The 17,115-nt window shown below is 35.0% G+C and overlaps 1 protein-coding gene across 4 annotated transcripts in view; it reads right to left on the bottom strand.

The window, feature by feature from the left end:
* The window catches only part of Ccdc82 (coiled-coil domain containing 82), a 45,601-nt gene that overhangs the window by 27,278 nt on the left and 1,208 nt on the right, over positions 1-17,115 (bottom strand). Inside the window, exons 2-5 of one of the 4 annotated variants that reach the window (XM_017313512.2) lie at positions 15,898-15,978; positions 12,442-13,169; positions 11,810-12,014; positions 2,412-2,504 (exon numbers count right to left, since the gene is read on the bottom strand). In XM_017313512.2, the coding sequence (XP_017169001.1) occupies positions 2,412-2,504; positions 11,810-12,014; positions 12,442-13,155 (1,012 nt within the window). In that variant the 5' untranslated portion in view covers positions 13,156-13,169; positions 15,898-15,978. Of the gene's footprint in view, positions 1-2,411; positions 2,505-11,809; positions 12,015-12,441; positions 15,982-17,115 lie in introns of all 4 variants that reach the window. The other 3 variants (NM_025534.3, XM_017313513.1, XM_017313511.1) reach the window with 3 other exon arrangements.

Below are 17,115 nucleotides of genomic sequence, written 5' to 3'. Positions count from 1 at the left end.
TTTTTGTCTCCAAAGGCTGCTTACACAAGGTGTCTCCATATGGACTTCTGGGAACCTGCCCCTGGTTGGTTCTGATTGGTAAATAAAAATGCCAACAGCCAATAGCTGGGAAGGACAGACAGAGGTGGGTTTTTGGAATTTCTAATTGTTGCTAGAGAGGAAAACAGAGAAGGGTAATCCACCTTGTTCAGAGAGTGTGAAGAGAGGAGAGACACCATGGCTGCTCGTGTGAACCAGGAGGGAGAGTGAGTATGGCTCAGTTGGGCAGCTCTCTGGGTCCAGACTAGCCAAGATAGGACACAGAATTAGTAAGTAATAATTCAGGATTAACCACATGGAGGTTAGGCTGTGGTCCAGCTATTGAGCTGTATACAGCATATTAAAATTAAAGGCTATGTGTGTGTCTTTCATTCGGGAACATAAAGCATTGAGGCAGGTAGCATACCTGCTGAAGGGATTTATTTATTAATTAGCAATATAATTCAACATATGGTGTAATAGTAATGTACTGGTAAGCTGATTAGGGGTCAATTGTCCTGGCTGGTGTTTGTCAACTTGACACAAAAATAGACATATGTAGGGAGAAAGAAACTCAACTGAAAAAATACTTTCATCATACTGCCTATAGGCCAGTTTCAAAGGGCATTTTCTTGAATAAGGAAAGTAGGAAGGCCTAGCTCATTGTGGGTAGTGCTACCCCTAGGCAGGTAGTCCTGTGTTGTATAGTCCTGAGCAGGCTAAGCAACCCAGTAAACAGCACTCCTCTATGTCCTTTATTTTGGTTCCTGGCTCCAAGTTCCCACTTTGGTTTCCCTCAAAAAAGCTGTGACCCAGTATATATAAAGCAAATAAACCTTTATTTCCCACATTGCTTTTTGTCAGTATTTTTATCACAGAAATATAGAGCAAATTAATACATTCACCTCACTCATTGTTTCCGTTTAAAAGCTACTTCTTCATTACATTCTTTGACCAAACTATCCAGTCTTCATATACTTCTATTTGTACATATGTCACAATATATTAAAGTTTATTTATCTATCTGTTCTGGCTAGATGCCAACTTGACACAAGTTAGAGTCATCTAGGAAGATGGACTCTCTCTATAATACCTGCCTAGGTAAGTCTGTAGTACAATTTCTTAATCAGTGTTTGATTTAGGAAGGACCAGCCCACTGTGGGTGGGGCAACCCCTGGACAGGTTGTGTAGTCCTGGGGTGTATAAGAAAGTAGACTGAGCAAGCCAAGGGTAATAATAAACCAGTACTCAGCACTCTCTGTGGCTTTGCTTTCAGTTCTTGCATTAAGGTCTCTGCCCTAACTTCCCTTAGTGAAGAAGTGTGGTCTGAGAGCTATAAACTGAAATAAAGCCTTTCCTATTTAAGTTGTTTTTGGTCAGACTCTATCTATCTGTGTGTGTGTGTATGTATGTATGTATGTATGTATCTATCTATCTATCTATCTATCTATCTATCTATCTATCTATCTATCTATCTGACATTTATCTAATAGACATTAGCTTCTCTTATTGTTCAATTCTGCACTCTTTATTTCCATAAGAGGTACAATCTAGTTTTAGTTCACATATTATGCTATCTACTTGTTTACTCAGGGTCTGTTTATTAATTCTAAGCCACAAAAGGTGGGCATCTAATGTCTTGAAGTCATTATCAATCCTCAAAAAATGCCTGGATGACATTCAAAAAACATTTTTCTATAACTTAAGAATAAAATCTTCCTTAAGTACTCATAGGTATTCAGCATAACATATATAGTCTATGAAATGTCAGATTCTATGCTGGACACACATGTATGTTTAAAGCTTAATTTCTTATACTTTGTTAAGGCAAGAAAGTTGAGGTCCATTTTTGACACAATACAAGAATTTACATGTATGTGTGCAACCATACTTAGAATGAGACTGGCATGAGTGAGGCAATGAAAAGTATTTACAGCTTTCACAACAAAAAGATTTTGTACACTTACCTAGACTATCTGCGATTTTTAAAAAAAAAAAAAAGAATTATAATCTGATGGAGAACAGAATGCTCCAAGGTACAAAAGCAGAAAACAGCATGTGTCTGTTGGTAAAGTTCAAAATCTTAGAGGAACTGATAATATGAAGGTTGAGGCACCTTATGTTTTAGGAGTATACGTTTTATATTCTAAGTGTAGACACTTTGGGAGCAATGAATTATCATATACTTGTCTATATATCTCAAATATTATTAGCAAACTGTTTAAGTGGATAATGCACTTGTAGAGTATTTATATCAGAAGGGACAAGTGGTAAGATTTAAGAATGGTTTGTCTTGGGTTTGTTTCATCTAGTTTCAAAAGCTATTTAGGAAAATTTAAAAACACCACCCCCACCACCACCACCAAAATGTTTCAGTGATACTATTAACTTACCATACAAAGTTTCCAGAAAAGATTCATCAAAAGCATTGATCAGAAGAGCCTTCACAACTCTTTCAAAGTGAGTATAATGGTCACTAAAAGAATCTGAAATTAATTTAAAGGAATTATTAGGACATAGCAGACAGCACTATACTATGTCTACAACAGGCCCCCTGCTAAGAAATTGGTACAAGTATCACAAAGTTCGCTCATCCTGAATCTAAAATGGGCCCAGACTTACTAAGGAAAATTTCTTCAGAGAATACAGAGATATACACTGTAAAAAATCAAAATAACCCATGTCCATTTGAAACAATTATCAACTACAATGAATAAAAACAGCAAGAGAGCCTCCCAAGTGGACTGTTTACTATGCTTTAGTCTATAATATGCTACATATGACATGGTCCAGGAAACTGCTACTCACAGAAATCTCAGTGGGCATGACAACCCCATTCTCCTTTACACTGTCACAGATGTAGAATTCTCCACACTGCTTTGAGGAGCTGTGCCTTCTCCTTCCCACACTATGCATATAATACCATTATATTTTCTGTAACCCAGCCTCAGACATGAGTTCATCATGGTGACAGGCCAGGCAGCGCTGCTGTTCCTGTTACTCTGGGGCCAGACTTTACTATGGAAATGGATATGTTCTCTAGAAAAATTCTTCCTTCCATGATTTAAATGGTCATCAAAGACTCTGCTGGAGGTACCTGTGAACTATGTCTGGAAATGTGGAAGATATTTAGCTAGGGCCTGAAGAAAAAAAGTAGGATATACTCTTAGAAATCATAAATGGATTGGGGTTTTACTTCCAGCTGACAAAATGTATTGAACACGAAGAGGCTGTTGTACTTCTGTTTGCTAAAAGGACTATGGAAGGTTTTGAGGCCTTCAGGGAAATTTCAAGTCTAATCCTTCCATGGAGGCGCTAAAGTGCTTTGTTCTGGGTCTTAGACTTTAGAGGTCCTATCGCCATTGAAAATTCCAAGAAGAAGGCTGTACACACACACACACACACACACACACACACACACACACACACACACATACCAGTAGTTTCTAATGGAAAGTAAAATACAGCAATACTTCAAAAGAATTCCCTTCTGACTAGACTTTTATCAAATGCTGATATAGTAAAAGAGTTGGTAAATAATTTTGAGTTAAATTCATCCAAACTCCATTTAACTCTTCAATTTATATTAAGGGAAAGCTCTCCTGGGGAGTATTAACAGGCATGTTGGAAAACAAGTTTAATTTACCCACTTTGGAACTATGTTTAACCATCAGGCAAATGAAATGGAGCTTTTTTCCATCACTGAACATGCTAGTCTTTAAAGTGCTAATGGCCAGTGTTGCTCATTGGCCATGAAATTTTGAGAGCTGCAGCGATGTTTCAAAGGCTCTGGAAGTTCTTCAAGGTTAAGAGGAAAGGCAAGGATAGAGGTTCACATCTCTTGGGTGTTTTATTTCCTAACCACACTAGCTTTCTCCTAGCCATGCTCATGAGAATCTCCCTAGAAAGAAGGTTCTTGTTTCACTGTATTTGAGTGAACGGGTGGGCAGTGCTGGACTAATGTGCTGGTATCGCCAACTGAAAAAAAATAACACAGCTGAGGAAGTAAATTCCAGGCATCACCCAAAACACTTACAGGCATTGCCTTATCTCTAAAGGGCTAACCGAAGAGATACTTCCCTTAGTTTATCTTTAGCTGGGGAAACTGAGAGATGGAAGTTTTCCTAGGGTTCTATAGCTAAGTGTTGGAGGAGGAGTCTCAGGCTGTTTCCTCCAGTCTCTGTTTTCACATTGCCTGCAGAGGTGATAGACTTGTTATTATTTTTCAGATACAGAACTGCATTGAGAATTGGTTAATATAAAACTCTCATTTCTCACCTATTAGGAAAAATGACAGTGCTCACTGACGAAGATCCCTAAGATAATAAATAAACAGAAAAGAGACAGAAGGAGCTCAGAATTCTTTCAGGGCCAGTTCTAATTCCTATATTGAATGAATGTGTGTGGAATAGTCTTGGAGATTTAGTTAATTCCCTTACCCTCCGTTTATCTCTTGCTGTTTGGCAAAACTAAGGTTTGCATTCATGATCTCTTACATGCTATGCATGTACTCTATTATAGACCATGGCTCTAGTCCTTCATGATCACCTCAATCTGGAAAGGATAGGAATGTCAAATTTGTTAATATGTATGATTGTACTTTTCTCAGGTTGCAATGAATTCCCCCATGTTCCATGTGATGTCTAAGTAGGCTGTTGATTTTCCCTTAACCCACATATGCCAAGATTTTGTGTCAGCACCATGTGTCCTTCCTACTGATCTGGATGTTCTTCTCATGTCAGTTCTGCCCTGCTTTACTTATTTCAACTAAATGATAACTTTTTATATTTTAGAGGGAAAAACCCTTTCAATTACTATTTTTTCAAAGTTTACTTTATTCTCATGTACTTCTTCTTCTAAGTGAACTTCAGAATTGTTTTGTAAAGTTGAACCAAAAACTAATTTTAGAAGAAAGACTTCTTGTGGTGTGTATATTACTTTCAGGTCATCTGTGTCTCCCCACTTAGGCTGTCTTTCTTATTTTACAGTAAATGTGTTTTTCTATTTATAAAGTCAGTCATGCTTTTACATTTGGGTTTAGGAACTACATTTTGTTATCAGTGTGGGAGGAATTTTCCTTAATTATATCATTTAAGCATTCACTTCTAGTGTACAAAGAGATAATTGAGATTTGTATATTCATTATTACTTTGGCCATTTGTCTGAGATCTTATAGTAGTTTTAAAATAGCTTTTTTGATATCTGTGGAGGATGAGCCTCTAGAATACCATAGAGCTGGGGATGGGTACTGTTAACAGGTTCTGATGACATTATTGCCATCTCTCCCAAACCTGGTCTCACTAGCACTAAATTTATTTCAAGGAATAAGAGAAAGTCTATTAATATCTCTCCATGAAGACATGCATAACTGGCTGACATGTTGGTTTATGGAGTGAAGGTATACACTTCGCATGAGGGGTAAAGGCAGAGTAGGAAATCTGTCTTTTTAACAGTTCCTCTCTACCCATGCATGCACATGGGGAAGGAAGAATCTGGGTAGGAAAGTACAGCAAGAAATTCAACAGACAATACTGGTCTTAGACTACTCATATTCTTTCCTTTATCTTCCACATCACTGGTTAAGCTAGAGAGTTATTGATTGTGGTTATATGCACATGATGACAAATATGTCATCATCCCAGGTGCAAAGGTCTTTTCAATACTAGCTCTCCTTTATCTACTTCACAATGAACTCATCCTAAGCAGAACTTTTTTTTTCCCCCAGTATGGGTAACTGGGTTAGGGTAGCTTAACATTATTTTTGTTCTTTTCAAAAACCAAACTGAATGAATCAGAGGTGTCCCAGTGAAGGGTCAAAATGTAGGTTGGGGGGTCAGCTGTCCATCACTCCACTCTAGTCCTGCCTATCTCCTCACAGTCACTGAATTGTTTTGGCACAGCAAAGGCTATATTAAGTGTCTACTGCATTCAAAGGACAGAACAGTAACAGGAAGTGGGGAATAATGGGAAAACTCTTTAAATACATATAATCTGGGCTGGGAATTGAAATTAAAGCCTCTCTCTCTCTCTCTCTCTCTCTCTCTCTCTCTCACACACACACACACACACACACACACACACACACACACACAAACACACACACACACACACACCACTGTTAATCAGAGATCATTCATCTGTAGTTTTATTTGTTTCGTGTTTACACCTTAGCACACTGCTCAAGAACATTTGAAGTAGGAAAGCTTTCTGTCCTTTCCATTTCATAGAGTGTCTCTAGTGTTTCATTATAAACAATGCTGGTTCTCATTTCAAAATATGGTTATGTAAAGAAGAAATGTTCCTATTGGCAATTTTAAAAACCTCACCTTTAAAAATATGCATATTGAATGCAATCAAATATTGTCTTCAGGTTCCTTTTTGTTGTACTGATAGAATTATATGAATTGCTAGGTGGCAACTAAGTTGATTAAGTCCTTGTTTTAAACTACCAGTATCCTAGTGATGCAGTGCTTGTCTGAAATGTTTTCTTTTTACCTCTACTATGCTGTTTTGTCTGAACATATTTTAGCACAGAATGCTAAAGTGATAATGCAACATTTACTATCCACTTAACAGTATTTTACTTGTTTCTTCTACCCATGCACATTATTTCCAACATGTGAAGTATGCAGGTCGGATGTATGGTGGGCAAATACCTGTCCTTTAACCTCTTTCCATATCTTTCATGAGAACTGCAGTCTGAGAATATAAACAGACATTTACAAGGCTGATGGAAAGAGGTGAAGACTTGAGTGTCGTGAAGGAAGAAACTAGTTGTTTTGAAGTGGGGTAGATGTACCTCTTGGCCAAATGGCAGGTGGTGAGGAAATGGCACATGTCCTCTTTTGTTCCCTAGTCTTTACTGAATTGACAAACCATTCTCATTTTTGAGTCAGCATCTCATTATGCAGCCCTGGCTGGAACTATGCATGTAGCCCAGTTTGCCTTGAATTCAGAGATCTACCAGCCTCTGCCTACTAGTGCTGGGATTAAAGGTGTACATCACAATCGATGGCCAGTTTTGACTTTCAACTGTATGCTGAATGCAGAATTAGGAGCTTCAAATTGCACTTAGTATGAATTATAGAATTTAGCAGGATTAAATCTGGAAATACCACTTCAGTTATAATTTAACCCAAGCCACAGAGGGGTATTCACTGTTCATCATATAGACTATTGAGTTAATAAGAAAGTACTTTCTAATTTATAAGATTAACTTATAGCAACCTTTAGAACTTAATTCTTCAGCTAATCAAGCACTGCTTAAATTTTGTCAACCTCACTGGACATAAAGTTGATAAATTAAAACTACTCATTTAATCATATACAAAAACTCTACATTTTTGTTTTATCAGCTCTGACATTTACAAAATCTCTAGTCATGATTAGCATTTATCTCATATAAAATCCAGAAATTTTCAGATACTATGCTTTTTCAAATTACCTACCCAACTGCAATGTGTTCCTATCAAGTGCCATCAAGACTAACACATTAGGGATGGTAGCCCAGAGCCTTGAATCTTTCAAGATTGAACATAGGATGATTACCATTGGTTTGCATCCAGGCTGGGCTACATGGTGAGCTCTAGGGCAGCCTAGGCAACAATGTAAAATCTTATCTTAAATGAAGTAAAAAGAAATTAAAAAGAAAAAGATAAGTGCATAGGAATACAGCAAAGAGCGAAGACAGTTAACCGTCTAGCCTTTTCTTTCAGAAATCAGATACTTATTTCACTGGTCTTTTTTTTACTTGCCAAAAAAAATCTTTTTTATGTCCAGTCCTGATAAATGTATGAAATGATCTAGCCACCCTGACAAGAGTTGATGTACTTCTCCAACTCTTACACTATATCTTACTTAGTGTTCTACCTATTGAGCTCAAGACGTCTAAGAGATAATCATATAAACATACTCAACAAGTTGATGAAAATGTGGACATTATACTCAGGAGAAATCTTGCCTGAAGCTAAATATTAGGGAGTTTTTGCTTATATACTAGGCTAAAGTAGTGGCAAACTGCTCTAAGTACAAGCAAAATGAAGGCAGTTGATGAAGTCCTGGGATATACAAAAGATGAATGGCAAAATTGGGAAAGATTAGTGTCATAATCCAAAGGAAAGGCAGGGGACAGTGGTAATACAGAAGCTACAGAAGAGGAGGAACATTCAGGAGTGATAGTGGCCAATCGCAGCAAAACAATGCAGGGTTAACATAAGGACTGAAGAGTATGCTGGTAAGCAGAGGTTATCCAGTGTCACTGTTTATTACTCTGTAATCATACAGGAAACAAGTAAAAAGAGAATAGAACATGTCAACTCAAGAAAGGAAGAACAAGAATACTGTTATCAGTTGAGGAAAACACAGCCTGTTGAATGAGACTACTGCAAGTACAGAACACACAAAATAAAATAGTTTGCATGGAATATGAAACACAAACCCCTGAGGCTGAGATATTTAATATTAAAAGTAAAGCCAGTACTCTCTGGAATTTATTCAAGTGTGATACAGTCTTCTGTCCACAGAAAATTCTGAACACACGTGTAGATATTAGTTTTATTTATAATTACCAAAACATGGAAAGAAGCAAGATGTTTTTCAACAGATGAGTGCATAAACTGTGGCAAATCCATACAATGCATTTTTACTTAGCAATGAAAATAAATGAGTTATGGCACCTGTTTAGCCATGGGAAAAAAACTGAAGATGCACAGTTGGGTGAAGAAACCAATAGGAAAACTTACACGCTGTGGTGTTCTTAATAATTCTGTGACATACTGGAAATGTTAAAAACTATGGCAACAAACCCAAATAAGTGGTTTCCTATGGCTCTAGGAAAAGATGGGAATGCACATTTACTACTTGACAAATTGCTGTAATTAAACACTTAACAAGAAGTAACCTAAGGAAGGAAGAATTTATTTTGGTTTATTGTTTCAGAGTATAGTTCACGACAGCAAGAACAGCTTGCAGCTATGTAGGCAGAGGCATGAGGCTGATTATATCACAGTGAAGGGAAAATGACAACAGCGAGAGCCATAAGCAGAGTTTGAGCTATAACTCCTGAGCTATAACCTACTCCCTAGAAACTTGCTTCTTCCAGCTATGTCCTACCACCTAAAGTTTCACAGCACCCCCCCCCAAACAGTGCCACAACCATTGTTCAAGTAGTCACATACACAAGTCTTCAGAAAGCCTACCATAAACTATAACAGATAAAGAACATTTTAGGACACTGAAATCATTATGGTAGGTATCTGTCATTAGACAGTAGTCAAAATCCACAGAGGTACAAGCCAAAAGAGGGCTCGAATGGGAACTATGAATAAGTTTAATGTATCAAGACAGTATCATCAATTGTATCATCATTTGTAACAAAGGTATCAAACCAGTGTAAGAGGTGAGTGAGGACATGACAGTTCTAATTTTCATTCAAAATTTCTCTAATTCCCAAACTTCCATTAAAATACAGCAAGCAGAAAGGAGTAGGTAGAGAAGGAATTAGAAGTAGTTTACATATACTAGTCTTGTGCTTATTTAATGCAGTCTCTATAAAGAATCTATAATGATAGTATATCTCCTAATTGAGTGTTCTTATGATGTAAATACCTAAGTGGCAAATGAACCTGTACCTGTTGATTCAAGAAAGTTAAAGATTAACTTGGAAATGCCTTGCTTTCTTCCTTAATTTGTCAAGTTTCCTAAAGTAGGAATCATATTTCTGCCTACTGTTTCATTAAAAGTTGTGGGATATAAGTTAAACTCATACTTAATTTTGTTATACAAAATGTTATACTTCTTAAAATAATTATTTAGGAAGACTCTATTCTTTAATATATCAACCTGTTTCTGTGAACTATAAAACTTCATGAAAAAAATCTTTGAACTTATATACAATTATATGGATCCAATTGGTGATATGCATATTTAAATGTCCCCCAACTTTTCAAATTCTTTTATTTATAATTTTATTAATTACACACACATATACACACGGGGGGGTAAGGTAAAGAGAGACAGAGAGAGGGAAAGAGAGGGGGAGACTAGATAGGGGAGAGAGAGAGAGAGAGGGAGAGAGAGAGAGAGAGAGAGAGAGAGAGAGAGAGAGAGAGAAATTTTTCTATTTTTGGTAGTCTTTATTGTGTGAAGATTTAAATCCCTGATTTTTAAAAAAACAGTAATTTTAAAGTAAGTGCGCTGTCTAATGTCTATTTAAAGATACCAGCAAGATCCACAGTTATCAATATTAAAATACCATATTTTTCTGATATTTTCACTGTACAACTGACAAAACAGCTGCCCCTCACAAAAAGCAGAGCACTAGCACCAAACAACTAACTATGATGTCAGTCACCACAGTGAGGCTCTGGTGATAAAAATTATCCAATTGCCTAGGAATACCCTTGATGAAACAGTAAAACTGATCACTTTCATTAATCTTTAATATGCACGTCCTTTAGTACTATGTAGGAAAAACTTATACTGCATAACAAAACAGACTGGAAGTTCTGAGGAAAACTCATCCATGCAACTGTTATAACAGGAGTAAAGCTCCATCTGTCATGAAACAACTTCTTCAAAGAACAATGATAAGTTGGATATTCAGTAATATTTGTCAAATGTCTTCTCAAGAAGGAACAAGCAATCCTGTCAAAACTTTAATTATAATTTACTGTGTTGGTTGCCAATAAATAAAGCCAAGTGTTTAAGTAGAAATCATAGTTCCGAAAAACAGATATGTAGTAACTGCATATGGTAGCTTCTCAATATTATGAGGATATTTTGATGCAATTAAAATGTTAACAGATGTAAACTAAACATATACATGTGAAAATACAGAATATCAGCAAACCAGTATTTTCCAAATGACCAATGTCCTGTAATAAAATCATACATGGGTAAAATAGCCTATAAAATGCAAGATTGCCAATGGTTTGTACTATGAGTGTTAAAAGTTCTTTTATATGGTTTCAGCTTCCATAGTACAACTAACTTTCAGGAAATTATCATTGGCCAAATTTTTGTGTATTAACATTATCTGATAAGAATATCAATTATTATGGAAACAATATAAAGATGTTCTTCCCTTTTCCAGCTGCATGTTAGTATGAGGCAAAACTGTTTCATGTACTTCAACAAAACAGCACATTAGGACAGACTGAAAGCTGTTCAGATACAAGAATTCAGCTGCCTTCCAGTAAGATCAACATTAAAGATAACTAGAAGGGCAGGAGAGGTGGCTATGTGGTTCACAGCGCTTACTGCTCTTCCAGAGGACAGGGTCAGGTTCCCAATACCCACATCAGCAGGCTTACAACTGGCTTTAATTCCAGTTCCAGGTGCTTCTGCGAGCACCTGTTTGCATGCATATAGTGTGGATAAACTCACACAGGTATACATACATATATATAATTTAAAACATATATTCAAAACTATTTCAAAGTATGTAAAAGAATGCCAGCCTCCTTTTTTGGAAAACAGTTATTTGCCATAAAATGTTACCATAAAATATAGTGTGTTTTCTAATTAATAAATGTGTTTTAAATTGTATTTACAGTGGTAAATACTGATAAAGTTAGCCTGATAAAAATGCTTGTTTCCTGGGGGATCATTAGTATAAAAGGGAAATGAATTCCTTAAATCACTGGAATAAACTTTTATTGTCAAATTTAAAATACTCAAACATAAAAACCATAATTCCTAACCAAATGTTTTAGAAGATGATATTAGTAAGCTTTGATGCATTATATAATGATTTGAACAAGGCAGAAACCTTGCTTCATATTTAACTTACAAAGAGAATTCTGTTTTACTAATTTCAGTTGTGATGTAGTCAGATTTTCTCCTTGTTGATTGCTATTCTCGTCATCGCCTTCCTCATTTCGCACTACAAAATCATCAATCATGTAATCATCCCCATCTTCATCATATCTGTAATCATCCTCGTCCTCATCTTCATCCTCCTCACCAGTGCCTGAACAAGAGTCCTTTTCAGAGTCCTAATTAAATGAGAGGAAATGCTTCAGTAAACATCGTGCCTTTAAAACAGCCAGCATGGCTTTAAAATTAAATCTGAAAGCCTAAAACTTTTACACATTTTAAAGCTAACTACTGAACTTTTAAAACCGAGGAACTATAAATTTTGGTTATGTTTGGTAAAATGTTTAAAATGAATTAAGAATATGAGCAATTATGATTGGGAAAGATCATACAGAACAACAAACAGTTTTGATATATTTTTAAAGGAAAGTGGGGCAAACAATAAAATGTTATTATTAAATACAATAGTACATTATGACATTTAGAAATGCTTATTTTAAAGCTCTAGCCTTATTGAAAATAGAATAGAGTCAGTACTTTAATGTTTATAGAATCTACTTTCAAGTAAAAATTCAACAATAATAAACCAAACAAAATAAAACACACCTCAAAATTTCTACCACTATTGCGCCTCCGTCTCTGGCGTGATCTCTCAGAAAGCTCCTGTAGCTTCTGGTGGTATTCTCGCTTTCGAGCAGCTGATGACTTCTCAGGAGTTTCTTGCTCCATTTCCAATGAAGAACATTCATCCTCGACCACCCTGCGTGGGTGTTTAGCACTTGCTTTTCTAATTAGGATATCACTGTCATCGCTCTCATCACTGTCATACATCACAGAGGACAGCCTTTTTCTTTTTCCTGGCTTGATGTATTCATCTTCCATATCTTCCTCTAGGATTTGCCCAGTGTGTCTGTTGTGATGATTCTCTGCTTGACCAGGGTGAGCTTCATCATCTGGTAAGTCATTATGTTTGGTTTCCTTCAGTTGTTCTTCATCTGCTGAACTATTGCTGGTGTTTGTAAGATGTTTACTGTTGCTTCCCTGACTTTCAACTTTGATTAATTTAAGCTCTGTTTCCTTTTCTGGTAGTTCATTAATATCAGACTTCTTGCTAATATCAAGCTCTTCATCACTGTCAATACTTTCCCCACTATCATGCTCTTCATCGCTGTCAAGTTCCTCATTACTATCTAGCTCTTCATCACTATCAAATAACTGTGAGATGCTTCTTTTAGTCCGATGCCAATCAACTCGAGATTTTTGTTCAGGTTTTTGGGTTTTAGAATTTTTTCTTGTTTCGTGTCTTCTAACATGTACCATTTTCACTTAAGCTTCTATAAAAGAAAGTTATTAGGAACATAACCGTGACAACCAGATTACAGCAATGAAAACAAGGTACACATTAATTTGAATTCATTAAATAGTTCACAAAGGCATGAATCACATGAAATACTGGAGTTAAAAAATCACAGAACAGTTAATATTAAAATAATTAATTGAACAACTATTATTTTTATGAACACTTATTCTTAATTATGTTGTGCTGAAAAGAATACAGAGGAAAAATCATGTTCTTGTATCCTTTAGAAAACTGAATTAAACTTAAGGATGCAAACATAATTAAGAAAAATTGAAGTAGTCAGTGTTAATAATAAAAATAAATGTGATAGAAATGTCAAGATATAGAAAGATTAGTAAGGCAATTAGTTCACCAAAATAATTTCAGACAAGTTAGTGTGGTGCACACAAAACTGGTGCTGATAATGAACATGCTATACTTAGTTAATAAGTATCACTGAAAAGGGTTAGACAGCTTCCGACAGGAGCAATGAGACAAGAACAGAAAACCATGAAATTACAAAGATATGGCTTGGAGGTGGCTTACTGGGTAAACTTGTTTGCCCTGAAAGCATGAGGACCTGGGTTAAGATCCCTATCACACACATGAAAACTGGGTGTGGCAGTGCACACAAAGCCCAGAAGGGGACAGAGACGGGTGAATCTTAACAGGTGGTTCCTTGCCCTATCAGTCCAACTGAAATGGCAAGTTCTAGATTTAGTGAGAAGTGTTGTTTCAAAAAATAATGCCAAGAAACAACTGAGTAAGATATCACTACATCTATCTCTAGTTTGGTCAAATACCTGCATTGGTGAGCAAACCCACATATGTTGCATATATGTGTCCAACACACAAATACATGGAATTAAAACATGATTTGTCCTCAGGCAAAGAAGGATTTAATTTGGAACAGAAATCACATGAAGCCACAAGTTACATGAACAAAGTTACAATAATGGATATAAAAGAGATGACAATGCAATGCTGAGAGATAATCTATCTGATAAGACTGTTGCAGCTATATTCCTTAGCGAAGTGTAAATGGAGTTATACTACACGTAAAATGTACAGAATAATCCAACGAAATTTACTAAAAATACAATAACATAGTCAAATGAAAATGGTAAGAAAAGTTTCATGGTAAAGCAGAACATTGTATAAGGAAGAAAAAAGCTATCAGCTCATGAATTTATAAAATATATTTCACTAAATTTATCACAAGCATGTATTAAACTACTGACAGGTAAGATAACTAGAAATTTAATAACATATATATACTTTTGTGGTTGCAAAGGAAGAGAATCACAAAGCAATATGACCTCATTATACATGTATAAGAGCTTATGGAAATTATTATGATATTATTCTACAATAGCCCATATTTCTTGTCTTCCCATTACTCATAATATCATCAAAGGATAAAACAATAGTAGAACCTTAAAGCAAAAATAATCCAAGACTGTAGAAATAATCATACTGCTCATGTTTTTTATTACAAACATTAGCTTCAAACATCCACTTAATTTGTTTCACTTCTAAGGGACTGTTAGAAGCTTAGAGAAAGAGAAATGTTTATAAAATAAAGATTAACTGTCATTGAAAAATATTTTTAAAATGTGTAACTAACTATGAGGGTAGTATCAAAGCTACATAGCCAAAATAATTTTAAGCAATGCTGGCATTGCTGGACCAAGTTTACAGTGTTCCAAAATTATTACTTGGAAAAGGAAAGAATGTATCAATCATTTAATTGTACTAATCCTGATATGGTTATAAGGTAATATATCTCCATATAATGGTAACTTCTCATATAAAATCAGAACAACAGAAATTATAAGATTATACACTAAAGATGATCTGTATAGCATAGGCTGAAATGTAAGTTTGTGATAGTATCTGCTACAGGATATAATTAATGTAATAGAAATAATAAGTAATGCATACCAATTAGTAAACCAAATGGCCTATTTGAATTATAGTTGGTTATAATCTATAATCTATTTGAGTTATACTTGGTTATAAAGCCAAAAAGATAAAAACAATAAAAGTAAATAATGAAAATTATCTTATAAACACCCATAAATCTAGCATTCTTCAAAGCATGCTTTTTGTACACCTCACTGCTTTCCAATATTTCCACCTAATTTCAACAGTTTCAAACAATTTTTCTTTTGTTAAACACCAGAATAAGTAGACAGCTTATGTTTGGAAGTCATAGAGTAAAAAAAATATTTGTAAGAACATATAATTTTCCATAAGCCAATTTTGTACATGTGCAGTACACAATCATGGCTTTCTAGGAAACTTGTTTGAATTGGGAGAAATAATAAAAACACTTCAATAAAAATACAAATAGTGTTTCATTAGATACATAAAAGTAAATATGGACAGTAAGAAATATTGATAGATGATTTAGTGAAAGATGATTTTATTTTAGTACACAAAACAAATTCACATACATGAGATTGCTCTTATAAAACTAGAACATGCTCAAAGCACATTTATTTTACTGGGTATTTCCTAGAACAACATTAGAAATGATTAAGACTATCCTTCTATTAAGAAGACATATGACTATACATAATGATGGCATAAAAGAAATAACTTATACTTAAAATTGATCAGTATACTTTCATATTTACTTTTAAACCCTGACAAAGAATATAGTATTTATCTTCATATGTAAATATTAAAGACAATGACATATAGTTTAAATGACTTACCAAATATCACAAAGCTTGTTAGTGTCAGAGCAGGGATTAGAAACCAGGTCTCCTGATTCGCTGTCCAGGGCTATACAATGACTGCTGGTAACATCATGTGTACAGGTAGTAAAAATTAACACGTTGAAGTAGTATTTTATTTCTTATTCATGCTAAATTTTAGTTTTGGAAAATAATCATCAAAATGGTGAGCACTAACAAACATGCTTTTTAAAAATTATGTAACTGAATTTAAGTGCATATGGGTTAAGTCAGAAATTTTTGAAAATTATCCTTCAGGCAAGAAAAAAAAATGTGCAAAAAGAGATGGAAAGCTGCAGACTTTCCTCTATCATTTCTTGGATGACATCAAAACCAAAATTTAAAGGAAGAAACTTTGGCAAGGACCAAAGCAAAAATTTCCACAGAAAACCAGAGACTTTGACCATTTTAGAAGGTATATTTTATTTAAGTTAATAAAGCTTCATTTGGTCAAATGTACATTTGCTGAGGCTTCTGTCCTATTTAAAAAGTCATTTCCATCAATAAGGTAAAATAAACCTGTTATCAAAAGGGAGATTTTGAATGTGGATAGCTCTTCTTTTCAAATTATGGGTATCTTTACTAAATCATCTGAGGAGGGAAGAATGACAGAGGAAAAAGGTGTGTGATCTTGGGAAGAAAAATGAGAACACGAAGTACATGGTAAGTACATGGGTAAGGTCGCTCCTTGTCTAGAATTCGCCTGAAAGAGGATCCATGCAAATGGATGTAAGTTTTGTTTATGCTGAATTGAAAATTTCAAATGAGAATTTTATTAAGATAGCTTACCTTCAGGCAAAGAGAAAAACAAAGACTCCACCAGAAAGTATCAAATAAATGAATGAAAGTCAATACTATCATGTGTTTAATCGTTATCATGTAAGATACACATATTAACTTTGATGTCTGCCAAAGAATATTAATTCATATTTGCATCTTTCTTTCAAAGTAACTTTACAGGAAAAAGAAGGAACTGTGTCGATGCTACTTGAATCGCTTATCAGAAGAAACATTTTCTTTTAATAATCAAGAAACCAACATAGAAGTCACCTACTTGTTCTATAAACACTGTAGAAAGATGATAGCGACTTAGCTCAGATTTGAGTACAATCCTATGCTTATTTTTGAAAATCCTACCAAGAGGAATTAATTCATGAAATTTGTAAAGCCCCAACCCTAAATTATGTCTTCTTTTAT

This window comes from Mus musculus, chromosome 9, assembly GCF_000001635.26.
Source record: "Mus musculus strain C57BL/6J chromosome 9, GRCm38.p6 C57BL/6J".
Classification (NCBI taxonomy): domain Eukaryota; kingdom Metazoa; phylum Chordata; class Mammalia; order Rodentia; family Muridae; genus Mus; species Mus musculus.
Note: the sequence above shows the minus strand (reverse complement) of the source record. Positions and strands in the feature narration are given on the sequence as shown.